The sequence below is a fragment of the Protopterus annectens genome, chromosome 5.part1, assembly GCF_019279795.1.
Source record: "Protopterus annectens isolate FY-2018-M chromosome 5.part1, PAN1.0, whole genome shotgun sequence".
NCBI lineage: Eukaryota > Metazoa > Chordata > Ceratodontiformes > Protopteridae > Protopterus > Protopterus annectens.
The window spans coordinates 675,868,468-675,889,725 of NC_056736.1; the positions used below are offsets into that span (position 1 = coordinate 675,868,468).

At 41.1% G+C, this 21,258-nt stretch overlaps 1 protein-coding gene across 1 annotated transcript in view; it reads right to left on the reverse strand.

The window, feature by feature from the left end:
• CENPJ (centromere protein J) overlaps nt 1-21,258 on the reverse strand; it is a 921,807-nt gene that overhangs the window by 659,363 nt on the left and 241,186 nt on the right. The window contains exon 5 of the mRNA XM_044072847.1: nt 12,498-12,663. Coding sequence (XP_043928782.1) covers nt 12,498-12,663 — 166 coding nt within the window. The remainder of the gene's footprint in view (nt 1-12,497; nt 12,664-21,258) is intronic.

Consider the following 21,258-nt stretch of genomic DNA (forward strand, 5'->3'; position numbering starts at 1 on the left):
GTAATTCAGAGATCTCAGTGTAAATGCTGCTGAGGAGAAGGTACGCTTCCCATACCTATTAATCATCCTGGACTCCTTGTTAGGAGGATGGATATTAGAAGATGTTTCAGATAACTCCTTCTTGGTGGCCGCTGCTACCACCATAGCATCAACGGGATCTCCTTTACTAAGGAAAGTCTTATCCTCAGGTGCTGTCAAATTTATATGACCTCCTCAGGATGGGCTCCAATGAGTCTGGGGAGGTCCAGGCTACCCGCAATATGACCCCCAAAAGTTGGTCATAAGGCGGTGTCACCCAAGAGGTGGAAGGTCGGGAAGCAAAGGCCTCAAGATACACTGATTCATCCTCAGTAGGGTTAGAGGTCTTCCAATTACCCCTCTGTCTAAGGATTCCTAGGATGTCAGAAAAGGAGACATCCTCAGAGGGGGATCTAGGGGACCCTTCTGATTCCTCTAAATCAGTGTCTGAAGTGATAGTCTCAGGCGAGTCAACATGCTTCCTCTTACACAGTCTCTTCCGAGGGAGCTCTCCAGTGAGATAATCTGGGGAGGTCTCGGAAGAAGGGGGCACCTCCAATGGGGGCTACTTGGGCCTTTGGTTCCCTACGCTGTGGAGGTGGCGGGGGGGGGGAGAGGTTGCTGCCTGCTGCTGGTGGGACACAGGTTCCAAAGGTATGGCTTTAGCAGAACACAAAGCCTTCTCTATAGCTTCAAAAGCCTTTCCTCCCCACTCCGAAGAAGACCTCCACTCCGAAGGGATGAATGGTCGGCCCCTAGCAAGGGTGAATGGCTCCGAAGCAGAAGTGGGAGTTGAGCTGAGTTGAGGCACAGAGAGGAAGGGTTGGTTCCAAAGAGAAGCCAGGGTGACTGTCCCCCTCAGAGTCGGCTCAAGAGCGTCGGCTCCCAGATCCCTTGGCTCCAGATTGAGCCACCGAGGATAGAGTAATTGGTTCCGAGGAAGTGGGTTGAATTCCCAGAACAAACAGGTCCAAGACAGAACAACCTGAAGTAATAGGCTCAGAGAGCGAAGGAGTCGGAGGAGGAAAAGTGGCAGGTAAGGGGTTCGGCTCTGATGCCTTTGGGTCCGGAGGGGCCAATTTTCTTGCCAGAGCTGGATCTGAAAGCAACCTCTTCACCACCCGCTCGATGTCCTCACCTGATAGAGTCCTGGAGGATCTGCTGGAGACAGAAGGAGATCTCCTCCTCTCCAAAATAGGAGATCTCAAGGTGGGTGACACATCAATATCCGGTAAAACCTTCGGTACCGAAGGTTGCCTCGGCACCAAGGAGACCGACGGCACCGATACAGATGCAGCTGAATCGGAGCCAGAACTCCTTGGTTCTGACAATTTGGTCTTTTTCAATGGCTCCGAAGCTGGGGCAGAAGATTTTCTCATAGAAGACTTAGGAGCTGCCTGACCAAGTTCCAGCTGTTCCTGGAATGAACTGGTCATAAAACCCCTATCAATAAGTTTTCTCTTCTTCTCATTTAAGACCCTGGTGCTAAACGCATGACAAAAAGTGCAGGGCTCTTGCAAATGAGCTTCACCTAAACAGTACACGCAACTGGTGTGACTGTCTGAGACATTTTCTGTGAGCATCTATTCACACTTTTTAAACCCTGAAGGGTGATGATCCTTATGCTCTCGATCCTTATATTTAGACATTCTGACTATCAGGTATAGACTAGCTAGACAAACAAGAAGAACAGCAATAACTAAGTACTAACTACCGACAAAAAAGTAGTACAGAAGAAAGGAGTATATAACTTTTTTTTTTTTTAAGACACACACACACATTCCAACTTAAATGGGCACTACGGACCTCCAACTTAAACAGGCCATACAATCCCAGGGGAAGAACAGGGGTCAGAAACTCTCAATAACAGTCACACAAGAGATAAATATTATTAAAGACTTTAAAAGGATAGAAAAAAGTCAAGAAAAATGACTAAATTTAGTAAATAAAGTGTTACTTAGCCAACGAGCCAGTAAGACACAATCTCAAAGCTTTCGCGGCAAACGCAATCTGGGTAATTGCCATGAGGCACTATGGGATAGGGATTAGCCTCGAGCCGTAAAAGCTCTCAAGCTTTAGTATCATCCGATTCGGAGCCGAATATCAGCTCCGAGCCCATCCAGCAAGAATTATGGCAAGATAGGACTACATAACATCTACCCATGGGTGACGGTTAACTGAGAGTTTACTGTAAACATTTAGCACTCCTTATGTAGCTACCAAAGATGAATGCTTAACATTTAGCTTTGCAAAGCTAGAAGAATATCTCTTCATATTACACTTAATAATACTTCATTTCTATTCAAACATATCCCAGTATACAAGCAGTATAAACAATTGAGAATTAGTAGCAAATGCTTTTTTGTTACCATCACGTAGCCTTAAAGTTAGGTTTATTATGGCGCAACACATCAATTCATTCCTCTTACATGCTAACTACAGGTTTATGCTAGTAAGACTGGATCATGGCTTCAATATTGTCCTCAGACCAGTCACCAACCCAGTTAATAAATACAAACTAATACAAATAATCTGGATTTGATTAATTTACCTGGTACTTTTTAAAAGTTCTGAACTCCCATGCTAGTGGGGTCAGTTTCTGCGTTGTTTAGTCTGCCATTTACTACAGAGGATTAAGGCTGTGAGCTGTTAACAAGCTACTTCCTTTGGTTTAGGGTTTTATTCCCTCAGCCTTCATTTGCCCACTATGTAATTTTGAGCAAGTTCATTAACTAGACAGTGCTCTCAGGTAATTGAGAATTTCAGCTTGACAACTTAGTGGTCTTCTGGACTCCTTAACAGTTTTCTGGACTGCATGCCTACTAACTACCTATGAACCTGGAATATGTTTAAAAAAAATCAAATCAATAAAGCTAAAGCCTCTTACCTGAAAGAGGCACAGCCAAGGCTCTTTAGTAACCTAAGTTGCTTCTGCATGGAGCTTTTTGTCCCATCTCACTGATCTAGCATATAACAGACATATTACACAGACCATTTCAGACCCTAAAATCCAAAATAAATAAAAATGAGCTTTTTGCTCACTACTAAAAACTCTGTATGCACTACCCCCACTTAATCCAACCCCAAGCGGATGCACTTCTAATTCTCATCTAAATCACTTTTTCTTCTATTACCTCGCCTTTGTCACTACTCAAGATGTGAATCACTAGCTGGAGCAGATGTTATGACCTCCGTAGGACTCATAATATGGTTAGGACAAACCAAGGGTGGATGTCACTCTTCTGGTAATTTTCCTCTTAATAATTAGATGTTCCTGCTGGGAAGTGGCTGCAACAGTGTGCTGTGACCACTAGAAGGAGCCTGGCTACAAACAGGAAATGTACACATGCTTAATCCATTTTTTTCTTCAACTGAAATGTCACATCTATTCACTTTCAGTGGTTATCTGTTGTTTTTCCAAGCTAAGACCTGAATTAGTTTGAAAACTAACTCCCTTTCTGGTATTTTAGAATATTTTGGTGACACTGAATTTGTGTCCCAAAAGTATTTTTATAGCAACAGAAAACTATTTTTCACAGTACACTGGTGAATATCCTAGCAATTTTTAAATGTTTTGGCATATTACACATTAGTCAGTCTTCTGACATTGACATTTGCACTATTTTCTAAAGCCAGTTATGTAGTGGAAGAGAGAGGTAATTGAGAACATGTTTTTTTGGGAATCCAGTGAGATGGCAGATTTTAAAAATCCCCTACAGAATACTTTGTCAGAAATGTTGCATAAACAAATGGTAGTAACTCAGAAAATGATTCTACTGAGCTGGGATACAGGATCTGAATTGCCCAAACATACTAAGTCCTTATGGAGTTTAATGCTGAAGGCTTGAAAAAAAAGCAGTTAGTAGAAAAAAGGAAATCAAAAACTAAAGCAGCTGTAAATGATTGTTGCAAAGGGGATAAAATTAATGGAAATGGGAACAAACCTGCAGAGTAGTGTTCATGAGGAGAGTGAAACTTAAGAGAAGGCAGGAACTGAGGAATTTATGTAATGCTGGAGTAAATTAAAATAGTTATACATACTTCATGAAAATAAAAAAAAGAAGTTATGTTCTTACCGTAACGTTCCATGTTTGTTGTCCATCTAGTCCTTTATTCTCACATATGGGTCAGATCTGATTTGTCGGATCCATCCAGCTCGACACCTTCAGCAAAGCTCGTGGGCTACATTTTTACCTACATATATGTATTCTCACTTGTGGGACCACGTCCCTAGCAACATAACTATTGGGTGACTCAAGGCCCAACTAGCTGCACACATATTATCCAATGATACTCTAGCATGGAAAGCGGCAGAGGTGGCAATAGATCTAGTAGAGTGGGCTTTAACACAATTTGGAAGGGTCTTGTTATTAGAATTGTAAATATAGGATAAACAAGATGTTAGCCATTTGGATAAATGTGATCTTAAAAACTGGGCAGCCTTTCTTTGTATCTGAGAATGAAACAAAAAGTTGTTCTGACTTCCTGACTTCCAAAGTCCTGTGTAAATAAAAATGTAATTGCCTATGAAAATCAAGTAAGTGCAAAGAATATTCTCCTTTATTTTGAAAATTGGGGAAGAAAACCGGAAGGTCAATAGACTGGTTCCGAGTATTTCCCGTAACCACCTTGGGTAGGAAAGATGGACTGGTGCGCAACACCCTATCTTTGTGAAGGTTAGACATGGGTGGTTTCTGGACAAAGCTTGTAATTCAGATATCCTTCTAGCAGAAGTAATTGCCACCAAGAAAAAGGTTTTCCATGAAAGATGCTTCAAATCGCATGTGGCAAAAGGTTCAAATGGAGGACATATAATGTTTGTTAAAATGAAATTTGGATCTCAAGGAGGTACTGGGTGTTTAAGAAGAGGCCTTAACATGGCAGTGCCTTTCAAAAAGGCTTTGCAAAGCCTATGAGCCATGATAGGGCGGTCATTATCTCCTGTATGAAAATTAGAGATTACCACTAGTTGAACTTTGTCAGACCCTGAGAGCTTCTCAACAAAATGGGTAAAACTTGGTTCCCCCTTGTTTGTTTATGTACCATACTACCGACATGTTGGTCTGAATTGCAAATGTCCCTGTGGGAAGAAAGTCCTGAAATGTTTGCAATACTAAAAGCATCGTTCTCATCTCTTGGACATTTATATGCAGGTGAGCCTCATGATCTTGCCACATTCCTTGAACGGTCTTCCCCAGAAAATGCCCCCCACCCCACCCTACCTGGGAAGCGCAAGTGGTCACTGTGGCTAGAGGTTGTGAGAGAATAAAGGAACAGCCCTGTAGAACGGATTGTGAGTGGAGCCACCACTGCAGAGCTTTCTTGCAGGCCTCAGTTATATTCATCCTGAGGGACATAGGAAGTTCCAAGATCGAACACTGAGCAAACAGCATCCACTGGAGTACCCTCATATGGAGGTGAGCTACAGGAACTAGAATGATGGAAGCAGCCATTTTCCCTAACACCTGCAGAACCAGTTTTGCAGTAGTTTTGGACTTCTTTAGTAGTGTCCAGATGAGATGACGCAGATCGTGTACTCTGTTTGGAGAGGGTCTTGCTATCTGAATGGCTGTATCTATTTCTCCTCCTATAAATCTTAACGATTGCGATGGTTGAGCACAGACTTTTCATAATTTACGGTTGAGTAAGTGATGCCTGATTGGGGCGGATACGAGCCAGTCGTCCAGGTATGGAAATACATGGATTCCCTTGCACCTCAGGTGAGCTGTCACTACTGCCATACATTTGGTGAACACTCTAGGAGCTGTAGTGTGACCCAACGGCAGAGCTCGGAAGTGGAAGTGACTGTCTCTCAGCCAGAAGCGCAAGAACCTCCTAGACCATCTGTCAATTTTGATATGGTAGTACGCTTCTTTGAGGTCTACAGGGCACATCCAGTTGTCTTTTCCCAGGAAGAGAAGTATCGACTGCAGTGTTACCATCCAGAACCTTGTCTTCTTTACTGATTTGTTTAGGTTATGGAGATGTAGAATGGGTCTCCAGTCCCCTGTTTTCTTTGGAACTAAAAAGAATTTTGAGTAGGTTCAGATGCTTTCTGGTCTGTGGGGACTTCTTGGATGACTCTTTTGTGTAGCAACTTTTGAATTTCTATAGTTGCTTGTTCCTTTTGACTGGGTGGAACATCTGGAACAACTTTGTTTTTGAGGACAGGAAGGGAGAAAGGGATATATCCTCTGGATATTATGTCTTGCACCCATTTGTCATTTGTTATGCTTTGCCAGGTTTCCCGGTGCAGGGATAATCGTCCCTCGACTGCCTCCAGAGGGGAGCAATCAGGCACTCCTTCAGGAGTGCTGGAAAGGTCTTCCAAAGAAAGATTCCCTGGAGTGTTGATTTTGCGGACCCCCCCCCCCCGCTGCGAAAGTGACATCTCCCGTTGTTGTTCCCCCCTCTACCCCTGGGGGAACTTTCACTTTGTGTGTCCTGACAGGACCTCTGTGATTTTCTGAGCCACACTTTTCTACTACCTTTTTGGTCCTTGGGAAAGGGTCTGGTAGGACTGGAGAAATGTACTCTAACACCAGACAAGGTCCTACCTTCTTGTTCACACCCGGTAGTGTTTCCTTCACTTTTGGCCCAAAGAGGGATGAGCCATCAAAGGGGTTGTTAATGAAGAAAGATGAAGGGCTTAGCGAAATTGCAAAGGCGAACCAAAGCCTGTCTCCGGAGAGAGATACCTGAGCCTGCTGCTCTACTCGTTCCACCTACTGTGTAAGAAATCAGCCTCATGGAAGAGTTGACTACTGAATTTAAGGTAGTGAGCTGAGCATTGACATCCTCTGCCGCTGCACTGGCTACAGTTCCTTGAAGGGAGTCTGATAACTCTTTAATCAGGTTCCTCTGCAGACTTGTAAAGTGAGTTAGGTAATTTAGGGACCAGAAGGCAAAGGTTGCTGATGCGAAGACACGCTTCCCATATCTATCCATAGTCCTGGAGTCTTTAATAAGAAGATGGATAAAGGTACTCATTTCAGAGTTCTTTTTTGGTGGCTGCTGCCACAACCATGGCATCAACTCTAACCTTTTGTAAGAAAATTTTTGTCTTTGGGGGCAGTGATGTATTCATCTGGCCTCTTAGGAGTAGGATCTATGGTATCAGGGCTCTCCCAGGCCTCTTGAGAGACAAGGTCAATAAGCTCAACAAAAGGTGGAGTGATTCAAGAAGTTGAAGGGCAAGACACAAAGGCCTTCAGGAATACTGACTCCTCAGCAGAAGGGGTGGAGGACTGTGAATCACCTCTCTGTTTCAACAGTTCTAGGATGTCTGCAAAGGATACATCTTCAGGAGGTGATCATGGGGACCCTTCTGCCTCATTGAGGTCAGTATTAGATGTGAAGGACTCCTCTGGGGAGTCTAGATGCTTCCTCTTACATGTCCTCTTCTGAGGGACTTCTTCAGTGGGATAGTCTGGACAGGTTTCAGGGCAGGGGACAGTACCCTGAGGTACATCCTCAGTTGAGCCCTAGCATCTATGCAGACCTTTGGTGACAGTACGTGAGAAGACAAAGGCACCTCACATAAAGAGGGAGGAAGAACCGATGAAGATGGAGTCTCAGACTATGAAGAAGTCAAGGCCCTCCTCACTGCCTCGAAGGCAGACCCTTCCCGCTCCGAAGAGATCACAGGAAACAACACACAAGTTGTTGTCACAGAAGGACACTCCAGGGCTAAAGTTTTGCAGCTCCAAAGCAAAGGAAGGAGCTGAGCTCACCTGTGCCGTGGCCCCCAGGGACAAAAATCAGCTCCAAAGCAGCACAAAAAGTCTCCTTGAACCCGACAGGGGAGCGTCGGCTCATAAAGGTCTCCAGCTCCAAAGGCAGGGAAATGCTCGGGGCTGATGTTGGAACCGGGTATGCTAGGCATCCCGGAGCTGACATCAACACAAGCTGGATGTCAGAAGCTTCCAGCTCCAAAGCAGGAGGATTGATCAGAGGAGGAACTATGGCAGGAGAAAAAGTTTTTGTCTGAACCGATTCCTTTGGGCTCAGATCCACAAGAATTCTGGCCAAAGCAGGCGTCTTTAAAAGTCTCTCCATGACCATGTCCACATCTTCATCTGACAGACTCCTGGTGGACCTAGTGGATAGGGAAGGAGATCTTGAAGGAGTCAAAATCGGAGAATGGAGGCTAGAAGAAATCTTTAATACTGAAGGAGATCAGCTCCTGTGTTTCTGTGCCGAGGATGTTGTCGGATCCCATGGAGATCCCTGCTCCAAGGAAATACTACAGCCAGGAGTGAATGTCAGATCTGATGGAGCTTTCGGATCAGTCAATTCTGGAGCTTTGTGCTTCAGTTCCAACGAAGAGCTCAGCTCCAATGAAGGTCTCTTTGGTGGTTTGTCTAATTTTTCTGCAGATATAGTCTCACAGAAAGGCATTTTCAAAAGGCCTTTCAATATTAATTTGTTCTCACGTTGCATCAAAGCCCGTTGGTTAAAATCATGGCAGATGGAACAAGACTCTTGTAAGTGTATAGCTCGTAAGCAATATACGCACAAAGTGTGTGAATCGCTAAGGGGCATTTTCTTACTGCACTTCTCACACTTTTTAAAACCTAAAGGCTTGTTGTCCTTTTGAGACATTTTCAAGAAAAATATATGAAGATGGAAAAGGTACACAATCACTCAAAACAATTTAAGTCCTCTAACTTAAATGGACTTAAGATACTCTCTCACACAAAGAAAGGATTTAAGGTTTAAAAGTTTAAAGGTTTTAGTAACAAGGAGAGGAGCGTCCTATAACTTAAACGGACGTTCCTAAAGCGCCCTCTATCTTAAACGGATGCAAGGCGACAAGGAAGTGCTAAAGGGATATAAAGTAGAAAAGGAAATATATATGTAAAAATATAAGAAATATTTAGAAATACCTATCAAAAAGTTTGTACTTAGCCCAGAGCTATGACTGACTGAACCTATTCGCTGCGTGGCAAATGAGATCTGAGGTAATCAAGGAGAGGGATTATGGGTAAAAATGTAGCCCACGAGCGTTGCTGAAGGCCTCTAGCTGGAATATTGGTCAAGACAGATCAGACACATCGAACCTGACCCACAAGTGAGAATAAAGGCAAGATTGATAACATCACATTAAATGTTAGTACGGTTTGTTTCCTTTTCTATTATTTTTATTTTATTTATTTTACATTTGTTGACTGGGCTGGTCTAACTGGAATACAAATCCATTTTCAGTAGAGGCCCAGGGAGAAAAGCTCCAACACAAACACAATATATACAGTGAAAGTTGTCACAATTCAGAGAAGTAAAACAGTAGTTAAAAAGTTCTAAACAGTTTCAGCCATACAGACTTGATGCAGTTGTCATTACAAGAGTACATGGCTCATGATGAGGAGATATGAAAAACAAAAATATAAAACAAAATAGTTGTGTACTTGTGCAAGAATAAAATAGCATAATAAAGTTGTTTACTTATACAATTGTACCAAGTGATACAGTGAAATACAAGATTTATAGGAAACAGAAAGAGGATGTCAGTAGATATAACATACTCATATTAGAAGCAGAGAACACATAGGAAATAGACAAAAAGTTAGTCAGGGTTAGTACAAGGGCATAGCCAATGAGTACTGAGAAATTGTTTTAGTTTCTGTTTAAAAAGTGTTATAGAGGACAGAGATAGGAGTTCAGAGGGAAGTATGTTCCAATGTTTGCCTACAGAGTTAGAGAACAACGAATCTCCAGCTGAGTTGTTGGATTTGCTGGTAGTAATAAGTAACTTATTAGAAGAGCGTAAATTCTTAAGATTGTTGTAGGGGGTTATGAGAGTAGTCATTATAGGTGTACAGGTGGGGTAATACAGGATCTTATGGATAATAGCAAGTTGGTGAAATAGTATGTGGTTTTGGAACTCTAGCCATCCTAATTGTTTTAGGTTGTTACAATGATGTGTTCTAAAAGGAGAACCTGTGGCAAATCTAGCAATACTATGATAGGAGGTAGCAAGTCTGTTGAGGTTGTTTTTTGAGAGATTGGTAAATATGGGTGAAGGATAGAGTAGGGTAGAGATTAAATGAGTTCTAGCTATAGTGGTTTTGGCTAAAGGAGTAAGAAAGGGTCTGATTCTGTAAAGGGATCCCAGTTTCTTATTTACTGTTTTTATAGTGATGTTAATATGAGTATCGAAGTTTAGATTATTATCTATGGTTATTCCAAGAAGTTTAGTGGTTAGGTCAGGAGATATAAGAGTCCCGTTCTTGGATATAAGAGTGAAATTAAGAGGGGTTGACCTGCGAGTAGGAGCAAAGAGGAGAAGTTTAGTTTTTTTAGGGTTAAGTAGGAGGCAACGGTTTAAAAACCATTGCTCAACTGTATTAAATGCTTTTTGTGTCAGGGACTGTAGCTCGGTAGGAGTTTTAGCTGAGCAAATAATGGTGGAGTCGTCTGCATATTGAATGCAGGTTGCATGTGGAATTGCTTGGTGGAGGTCGTTAATGAAAATGGAAAATAACAGTGCGCCTAATATGGAGCCCTGGGGAACACCAAGGGAAATGGGGAGGTGAGAAGATATATTGTTTTCCCATAGTACTGCCTGTTGCCTATTATCTAAGTAGGATTTGAACCATTTTAAGGCTAGTGTATCAAGAAAAAGAGATTTAAGTATTTCTATAAGGAGCTGGTGGTTAACCATGTCAAAAGCCTTAGATAAATCAATGAAGACAGACGAGGAAAGAGTATTCTTATTACGGTTTGAATTTATACAGTTTATGAAGGAGAGTAGAGCTGTGGTGGTACTGTGGTTAGGTCTAAAGCCATGTTGACAGCTGGCAAGTAGGTTATTTTCAATAAGATGGGTGAGTAGTTGCTTATGGACACACTTTTCCATAATTTTTGCTAGTGGAGAGAGTAGAGCTATTGGTCTATAGTTTGAAATGTCAATGGAGTTTCCGCCTTTATGAAGGGGGATGATATGTGAGATTTTCCAGATAGATGGGATATATCCTTCGGTTATAGTTCTGTTTATTAGTATGGAAATGGGGAATGCTATGGCTTTGGCTCCTTTTTGCAGGTATTCTGCAGGTAGATGGTCAGCAGAGGGGGTAGTAGGTTATAATTTTTCTGGAAGAGAGCAAATGAAGGAAGTAGGAATAGGTTTTAGCTGAAATGATGGAATCGGGTAAGTTAGTGAGGTGTTTAGATTAGGGGAACTTGGAGATAATTGCTTAGCTAGTGTTTGAATGGCATCTGTAAAGAAAGAATTAAAGGCATTGGCAGTTTGTGTTGGATTCTCATGGCTAGAGTCTTGTGGGCTTGGAGTAGTAGACTGGCCTGGGTGTAGGAGTTTGTTGATGCTGGACCAGAATTTTTGTGGGTTCCTTTGGTTAGTTTGTTGTAGTTGGATGTAAAAGTTTTGTTTATCTAATAGTATAGCTTTTTAGTAGTATTTCTAAGTTGTCTAAAGGTTTGGTGGTCTGTAAGATTCCTGGTAGTGTGCCATTTTGCCCAAGATTTGTTTCTAAGGAGAATTTTCTGTTTGGTAACTATGGTGAGCCAAGGGGCAGCGTTAGCTTTATTTCTAATAGAGCGTACTGGGGCATGCTGGTCAAGGATGGCTAAGAATTTAAAATTAAAGTAGTCAACTGCTTTATCTAGAGGGAGTATTTTTAGTGGTGACCAACTGCAGTGTTTGAGTTCTAGTTGGAAAAGTTCAGGGTTGAAGATTTTTTTAGTCCGTATTGTCTGATAGGTATTTGGGTTAGGTATGCTAGTTTTGTGTCTGATGATATATGTAAATGAGTGGTCACATATATGTACCTATATTACTTAATATAATGTATAATAAAGATGTTTAAAAACACTGCAATAAAGCTGTAGAGTTTTAAAAAATAAAATATTCTTTTTTATACAAACTTCTCATGACGTCCTCAGAGGAACTTCAAAGCAAGTGCCCTTATCTTGCTAAATTCCCCAGAAATGGTGATCACCTTAAGTGTGTGTTCTGATAAATGGAAAACCACGGTTCTGGCAAGTTTGAAAATTGTTCTTCTTAAAAAAGTACCTTGTCATTAATAACTAGGAATTATACAAGCACAATGGAATAACAAAAACACAGACAGTGGCAGATACATACACATAAACAGTTTGTGTGTGTGTGTGTGTGTGTGTGTGTGTGTGTGTGTGTGTGTGTGTGTGTGTGTGTGTGTGTGTGTGTGTATGCACATACATCAAACTATAAACAGAAAATAATACTTAACATGTTTAATGATTTTTTCATGTATTGAGTTATCCACACCGCAGTGTTGCCTTTTGTATGGCAGTCAAATTGCAGGTAGCTTGAAATCTTAACATACTAGGGCAACCTGCTACCAGATTCTAAAGCAAGGCACCCATATACACTGTTAAAGTCAACAAATGATTTAATGTAGTTAACAGTAAATATTAAAAGAAAAAAATACAAATTTTAAAATATTTGACCTGAAGGACTTGTGTTTATCCTGACTTCTTACCTGTATTTCTTCTCGCTCCTTCTTGTCAGGAACAGCTCTTGCTGCTGCTGCATATTTCTCAAAGACTTTGCGTTCTTTCTGTAGCTTCCTCAATTCTTCTTTTTTATATTCCTCCAAATTAGATAATTCAGTCTTTTTTTGTTGTTCAAACTCAGCAATCTCTTTCCTAAACAAGAAAAAAACTCTCATTAACACTAACTTTCAGACTGGGAAAAAAAACTGTGAAGACAATACAGTCGTCTAATGGTTAAGATTTAGATTCGAAAATTTGGTTCAGTTCCCAAACTCAAGCAGAATCACAATCACTTGCTCTAAGGGTACAGAAAAAAAGGGTTTATTTATTTATTTATTTTACATTTGTTAACCGGGAAAGTCCAACTGGATACATATCCATTTTCAGCGGAGGCCCTGGGAGAAAAGCTCCAAGCAACAGATAAACAATTAACATGCAGGTTACAGTGATATTCAGCAAATTAACAAAGATCAAAAGAGAAAAACAAAATAGGCTACATATTTAAGAAAAATTCAAAGTAAGGTAACATTTAGATATGAGAAAGAGGGAGAGGGAAAGAAATATAAAGGGAAAAGATAAACATATAAGAGAAGTGTGGGTATAGGAAAAGGATGATCATTAAGAAAGAAAGGAAGAATGAAATAAGAGAAGGGTTGGTTAGGTAGGAAGCAGCAGAGGCTGAAAATGAGGTTATAGTCCTGATAATGGAAGCTAGAGAGAAATAAAGGGTTAAAAGAATATAACTGAAGGAGGGTAAGGAGAGAATAAAGGGGAATTCCATTTGAGAGCTAAGATGGATTAATAGATTCTTTGAATAAAGTTGGGTTTGATAGGGACTAGAGAGTGAGACAAACTTTTTGTCATAACTCAGTCTGAATATTGTGTGGGTTAGTCAGGGTTTAGACACAGACATAGCCAGTCACTGTGCATGTGTTTTTTCAGAGATATTTTGAAATGAGGCAAGGAGCAATTGGTGGTTAGGTCAGCAGGAACGGAGTTCCATTTTTTCCAGCAGAGTTGGAGAATAGGGAATCTCCGGCTGAGTTGTTGGCTTTGGTCGTTTGTACTAGCATTCTGCTGGATGAGCGGAAGGACGCTAGATTGCAATATGTGATAATAATATTAGCTAGACTGGGGGTGTGGGTAGGTTGGTGGAGGATTTTATGAATTACTATGAGTTGGTTATACTATATTTGGTTGGGTAGTTCTAGCTAGCCTAATTTGTGAAGATTATGACAGTGGTGGGTTCTGTATGCTGAGCCTGTGGTGAATCTTTCTATATTGTTGTAGCAGCTAGTAATTTTGTTGAGATTTGATTTGGATAGATTAGTGAGGATGGGTGAGGCATAGAGAAGGGATGACAGAAGATGTGTGCGCGCTATGGCTGTTCTGGCAGTCGGGGTTAGAAATTTCTTAATCCTATACATGGAGCCTATTTTTTTGTTTACTGTTTTAATGGTTTTGTCTATATGGGCATTGTAGCTTAGACTGTTATCAATGATTATACCTAGCAGTTTAGTGCATGGTTCTGGAGAACTTATGGTGCCATTATGAGAAGAGACTGAAAATATTGGTGGTGTTAGCTTACGGGTGGGGGAGAAAAGGAGAAGTTTGGTTTTGTTTGGGTTCAATAAGAGCTGACGATTATTAAGCCAGTTCTCTACTTTGTTGAAGGTGGTTTGGGATAGGGATTGTAATTCTGTGTGAGTTGCGGCAGTGCAGATTAGCGTACAGTCATCTGCGTATTGTATAGAAGTAGCATGAGGGATAACTTTGGGCAAGTCATTGATGAAAATAGAGAAAAGGGGGGACCCAGAATAGAACCTTGGGGTACTCCTAGGGTGACAGGTAAAAGGGGAGATAGATGCTCTTTCCACAGGACTGCTTGTTGTCTACCGTGCAGGTAAGAGTGGAACCAGTTGATTTCTGGGTTTTCTATGGACAGAGATTTGAGAGAGTCTAAGAGTAGGTTGTGGTTTACCATATCGAATGCTTCTGACAAATCAAGGAAGAGGGCAGAGGAAAGCAGGTTTTGATTGCAGTTGTGATTTATTGTGTGGGAGAAGGAGAGAAGGGCAGTGGTAGTACTATGGGTTGGTCTGAAACCATGCTGGGATGAGGCTAGGAGATTATTGTGGGTGAGGTGGTTTAAAAGTTGCTTTTGTATGCATTTCTCCATTATTTTGGCTAGTGAAGATAGTATGGCGATAGGTCTGTAATTAGAAAGTTCAGTGGAGTTTCCACCTTTATGAAGTGGAATAATATGAGCAATTTTTCCAAATGGGGGGAATGTAGGATTCCTGGATAGATCTATTGATTAAGATGGAGATAGGATAATCTATTAAATTAGCAGCATTTTGTAGAAACTGTGCGGGAAGTAGGTCTGCTGCCAGGGGGATAGGTTTTAATTTCTTTAGCAAGGATTTGATATAGTATGTAGGGATACACTCGAATTTTAAGGTGGGGGGGGGTTTTACCTGATTAGGTGTGATTGTAGAAGAGGAGGAAGGAGATAGATTATTAGCGAGGGATTTGACAGTTTTGGTGAAGAAAGTGTTGAAGCTATTTGCTACAGATTCAGGGGGTAGGTGTAAGGTAGTTGAGGGGGTGGGGGTAGAAGATTTCCCTGGGTGTCGTAGTTTATTCAAACCTGACCAAAATTTTTGAGGTTGATTTTGGTGCTTTTGCTGTAAGTTGAAATAGTAACTTTGCTTGTCTAGCAGAATGGATCTTTTTGCTTCGTTTCTTAATTGTTTGAATAATATGTGGGCTTGAGAGGATTTGGTATTTCTCCATGAGATCCATGCTGTATTTCTGGCTGTACATTTTGTCTAGTAGTATTGGTTAGCCATGGAGCTATTTTGTTTTTGGTTCTGATTCTATGTGTGAGAGCATAACTGTCTAGGATGGCCAGGAACCTGGTGTTGAAATTTGAGACTGCTTGGTCAAGGCGGAGTAGTTTAAGACTGGCCTATCTGCATGAGCTTAAATCAGATATGAAACTATTTAGGTTAAAGTTCTTTGTATACCTAAGAGTTTTAAAGGTGGTTTGGTGGGGCAAGCCATCTCTTTTTCTCATTATGTAGGTTAGCAGGTGATCACTCATGACTTCAGGTTGGGTGCCTGATTTGTATAACTGAGGTTTGTTATTTATTAAGATCCAGTCTAAGATGCTTTCCTTACTGCTTGGTTTGTTGATTCTAGTGGGGGTAGTAATTGTTTGGGAGAAACCATGTAAGTTAATGTGGGTAGTGGGGAAGTTAGCAGAACAGGTTGTCTAGTCGATGTTGAAGTCCCCAAGAATGACTGTTTCTGGGGGGTGGGTGGAGGATAACTAATGGAGGGTACTTTCTAAGATGCTTATGTTATTGCCTGGGGGAATATAACTAACACACTATGTTAATAGATTTATTATTGTTAAGTTGGATTCTTGAGAGGATAGTTTCGGTATTGGTGGCAACTAGGTCTTGTGGGATGCTAACCGTGGATAATTCGAGGGTGGATTTGTATATAATGGCAACTCCCCCTCCTTTTTTGCCTTTTCGATCCATTCTAGTAATATTGTAGCAGGGGGGAGTATTTCATTGTCAGGGATGGTGGGTTTGAGCCAGGTTTCAGTAAGGCAGAAAACTTCAGGGGAGTGGCTATCTAGTAGAGCATGCAGCTCTTGGAGTTTATTTTTTATGCTTCTGATATTTAGGTGACAGACTAGAAATGCTTTGGGGGCATTATGTGAATTTCTTATGTTGGTAGGAGTTTTTCTTTTGGTGTAAGTGGTAGCTGGTGAGTTTGGGCCTGGGTTAGGATGGATGTCGCCGTCAGCTATGAGGTTAGGTAATAAATTCCTTATGAGTTTGGTGAACTTTAGTAGGAGTTGGTAATAGCTTTTAGTCTTTGGGTTTAAGTAAGTAGTTTGTATAGGATGGAGAGGTTTTGGAGTATCGCAGTAGGTGAGGAGGTGGAGTAGTATTACAGGAGGGGTGTGTGTTTGGGTATATATGGTAGTGACTGATGTTGGAAGCTGACAGGCAGGTAGTGGAATTCGTAAGCGGTAAGCATACAAAGTATTAAAATTGGGGGTATGAGGTAGTACAATGGTTTAAGTTTTGGAGTTGTTGAGGTGCTATGTATAGACATAGTGGCTAGTGTGCTAGATAGGTTAAGAGAATAAAGGTGTGGTGATGTAGTAGATTGAGTGTACGAGAATTGGGAAAATGGGGTTGGGTGATATGAAGGATGGGTTGTGATAGGTTGAAAGTGGTTAGTGGGACTGACCAATTAGTGGGGGGTGTGGTTTGGTAAGTGTAGGAGTAGTGGGGGCGGGTGGGAATTGGGGGCAGGGTAGGAGAGTGGAGTGAGCCCACTGGGTGAACGGAGTGGGTACAGCCAGAGAAGGACCAAGTGCAGGGAAAACAATCAGTGGAGTGCTGATTGTTAGGGTAAGTTAAAAGGAGATAGTGAAATGTGCAGTTGCAAAAAATGGAAGAAGTGGGGTTAAGAGAGAAACAATGCCGGCAGTGATTTTCTGTGGACAGTGGCAGTTGATGAAATGCAGATCAAAAGAGTGCACTTGATGTGATGAAACATCAACCACTTAATACCTGACTAAATACAGGAAAGACTTGCAATATTAAGAGCAGGAAGGGGGCTTAACCATTAACCATCTTTGAGATGGCTGATGTGACCATAAACTGCAACTTTTGGATAAGATTCCAAGCAATGGAATCCTAGATTTGAAGTGTTACATAATCTGTTGAAGCACAGCCATGTCAAAACCTGTCTGTCTTTACGGCTGTGCTTCTAACTTGCAGCATTTATTTTTACTTTATTTTAATGCATCTATTTTTTTTATTTTATTTTAATCAATCAATGTATCTATCTAGATTAGTTTATCAAGGTAGACAGCACTAACCTCCACGGACCTCTTCCAGGCTCAGTGTGGGTGTGAAATAAATGTGTTGTTAAAAATATTACAGTACACAATAGTGAAAAAGTACAGAATACATAATAAACATATAACAGCAGTACACTGAACTGTATTTAGTGAAACTCATAACACTGAACTGAAAAATAATTAAAAAGATGGGTGTGTAAAAGGTAAACGGGAGATGACTGACACAGATAAGGGTTGGAGGAGGTTACTGGCACTAAGAAGGTGGACTGTAAGGTATAAAGGATGTACATGTCAGTAAGATACAAGCAGTACAGTAAAGCGAATTATTAAAGTTATGGTTATAGTAGGGTTGGGTTTATGTTACTTCACTGTTTGAAAAGTAGTGTGACATCTGTCCTTTTTCTTAGGTGAAAGAGAATGGATTTTCTGAAATGTGGGCATTTTGTTCTGTCCCTAATGTCAGTGAGTAAAGCTTACCAAAGTTTTGATCATAAGACTGAAAATGTATTGGTTTGTGCATTATTTGGTTTAAGTGCTGATGTGAAAGACTAGGTTTGGTTGAGATCTGAGATTACAGGTATGTCCTCCTAACAGTGAGTCTTCCAGTAAGGTAGGGGAAGGAGTTTTGGTTAAAAAGTTTGAACAGGAGGGAAATGAAGCGAAGGTCTGCTCTCTAACTGATGGATAGCCAATAAGCCTTTTCTAAAACTGAACAGTAGTATTTGGATTTGGGAGCTATGGTGACGAAAGAAGGAATATATTTTAATAATTCAGCGAGAACTGAAATGGGTAGGAGTTAAACCAAACCAGAAAAAGTCTAAAGGATCTGATGATGGAAGTAGGATAGCTGGGTTTTATTTTAATTAAAAATATAAGAAAATATTCCAACTTTTACCTGGAAGCAAAGATTCATATACGTACAGAGGCCAGACAGAGATAATGGATAAAACACAGTTTACAATGAATATGTGGAACTCATTTAAAGTATCACTAAGAAAAAGCTTAACTGATTAATGCACTTACACTGGGTCAGTATATTTATTATACTGGAGTGGTAAATTCACAGGAGAAGATGGAAAAACAGATGGGGGATCTAGGTCTGTTAGTGTTTGTTTCTCACCTAAACCCCAAGAACAGAGGGACTATTATAATGAAGGAAAAATAAATGTCTCGACTCCTGTCATCTTCTTTTTATCTTTATTTTTTGTGATACTTGTAGTGGTCAGTAAAAAATATATATTACTAGGTCAGACATTAAAAAATATAAAGGCATGTAACATGATATAGCTAAGAGAAAAGATATGGGACATGTAGACTGATGAATACGAGTATGTGACAGAAAAATATGTTTGAAATTTAATACTGGAGGTAAAGGACAAGACAGACCTAAATGGTATAAAGAAACTACACAGGAATTATATTTATCAGACTCCTAGGGAAAAATGAAGAAGGGAAAACAGAAGCTATGACAGAAGACAAGAAAGATTTAAAGATATGAAGGAAAAAGGCAGACTATATATGAAAATTAACGTTATGAAAACTGTCAAAAGTAAGACGAAATACAAGCAATATCAAGAAAGGATGTTCCTAGTACAAGGCTGAGGTGTAGAAGAAACTATGACAAGTGCGATTTTGGAATGCAGAAGAACTGGGGAGCTATGGAGTTCAATAAAAGAAAAAAATGTTTAAGGGGAAACAAGAAAGGAATAAAAATAAAGAAATAAAAAAGACATCTACACTTACTCCTGAGGCATTAATAACTAAGAGGAGTACACTGATAGGATTCTAGTAAGGTATACATATTTAATGGCAGATGGGAAGTAATGTTTAAAATGAGAAGTTATGTACCTACCATAACGTTCCATGTTAGTTGTCTTCTCTCGCCTTCTTTCTTGCTTGATGGGTTTGGAGCCGATCCTCGGCTCCGACTCGGCACTTTGCTAAGCTCGAGAGTCACTTTTACCAGCTCGAGGCAGCCCCATATCCCATGATGCAAGGCGGTAAGTACCCAGATCTCGTTTGGTACCTATAGGCAATAACACCTAGCACAAAAAACTTCCCAGAAGGAAGAAAGGCAAAAAGCCTAAAGGATGGGCTATAAGGTAGACTAGAACTAGCTGGTCTTAAGACTCATTATTCCATACAGGGAGAAAAAGGTCTGTCCAGGCCAGGGGGCAGGAGGGAGGGTCGCAAGAAAGAAGGCGAGAGAAGACAACTAACATGGAACGTTATGGTAGGTACATAACTTCTCAATGTTAAGTTGTCAATCTCGCCTTCATTCTTGCTTGATGGGACCGCGTCCCTAGCACCTCTATCCTGGGTGGCTCAATGGAACAGACTCTTGAGAACTGTAGAGCCAAAACTGTCTCTATCCCTGGAGGCCAAATCCAATTTGTAATGAGAAACAAAGGTATTAGGAGTGGCCCAAGTGGCTGCTGCACAAATAGTGTCTAAAGGAAGTCTAGCCTGAAAAGCTGTAGAAGTGGCTAAGCTTCTGGTTGAATGCGCTTTAGGTTTTGAGCACAGCTGTTTTCCACTGAGCTGATAGATTTCAGAGATGGTGGAAGAAAGCCATCTAGATAAGGTCACTTTGGAGACAGGGAGGCCTTTCTTGTTTTCAGCATAAGAAAGAAAGAGCTGATCGGATTTCCTGAATTGTTTTGTTCTGTCCAAATAATATCTGAGTTGGCGGTGAACATCAAGATAATGTAATTTTTGTTCCGATCTGTTTGAGTAATTAGGGAAAAATATAGGGAGGTCAATAGATTGGTTCAAATTATTTTTCGAGGCCACCTTGGGCAAAAAGGTTGGATTAGTTCTCAAGGATACCCTGTCTTTGTGGAAGACCAAATAAGGGGACGAACAGAGAGCATGAAGTTCTGACACTCTCCTTGCCGAGGTAATAGCAACAAGGAAGAGCGTTTTCCATGAAAGAAATTTCAGGGAACATGAAACAGCTGGCTCGAAGGGAGGAAGAATTAAGGATGTCAGCACTAGATTTAGGTCCCATTGAGGAGGAGGACTCCTGACTGGAGGTTTCAAGAGAAAAATTCCTTTTAGAAAGGCTCTACAAAGCCTGTGGGACATAATGTTGTGATCTGCAAACCCGACATGAAAATTCGAGATAGCAGCCAACTGAACTTTGACCGTGGAGGATGAAGAGCGCGAGTGGAAGATTTCCGCTAAGAAATCCAAAACTGCTTGAACAGGGGCAGTAAAAAGATCTATATTTTTAGCTTTCGCCCAACAAGAGAAACGTTTCCACTTGCTGGTATAAATCCTTCTAGTAGAGGATTTAAGGGAAGCCACTATGCTATGATATCCCTAACAGGATTAGAGATCATAGGAAGCCTGGCTAAGGAAGGAAGTGGAGCAACCAAGCTGTGAGGTTGAGAGAAGGAATAGACCGATGCAGCTGACCCGATTGGTGAATCAGAAGGTCTGGCACTGGGTCCAGATGCCAAGGCTGCACCAACAGGTGACGATAGAGGAACGGAAACCAAATTTGTCGAGGCCAATAGGGAGCAATGAGAATCATTTTGGCTCTCAAAACGGTGGCTTTCTGGAGTACTTGTGGAATCAATGGAAAGGGAGGAAAGGCATAAAGAAGTCCCTGGGGCCAATCCTGGGTTAGAGCGTCTCTGGGGGGATGGCCTGGTAGTGGGAAGAGAGAAAAGAAGTCTGGGCATTTGCTGTTTTGGGGAGTAGCAAAAAGATCGCAACATGGGCGGCCCCATTCTAGAAAAATCTTGTCCACTATAGATTGTTTGAGAGACCACTCGTGAGGCATGAGAATAGCTCTGCTCAATCTGTCCGCTAGAATGTTGGTTTTCCCAGGGATATGCGTTGCTACC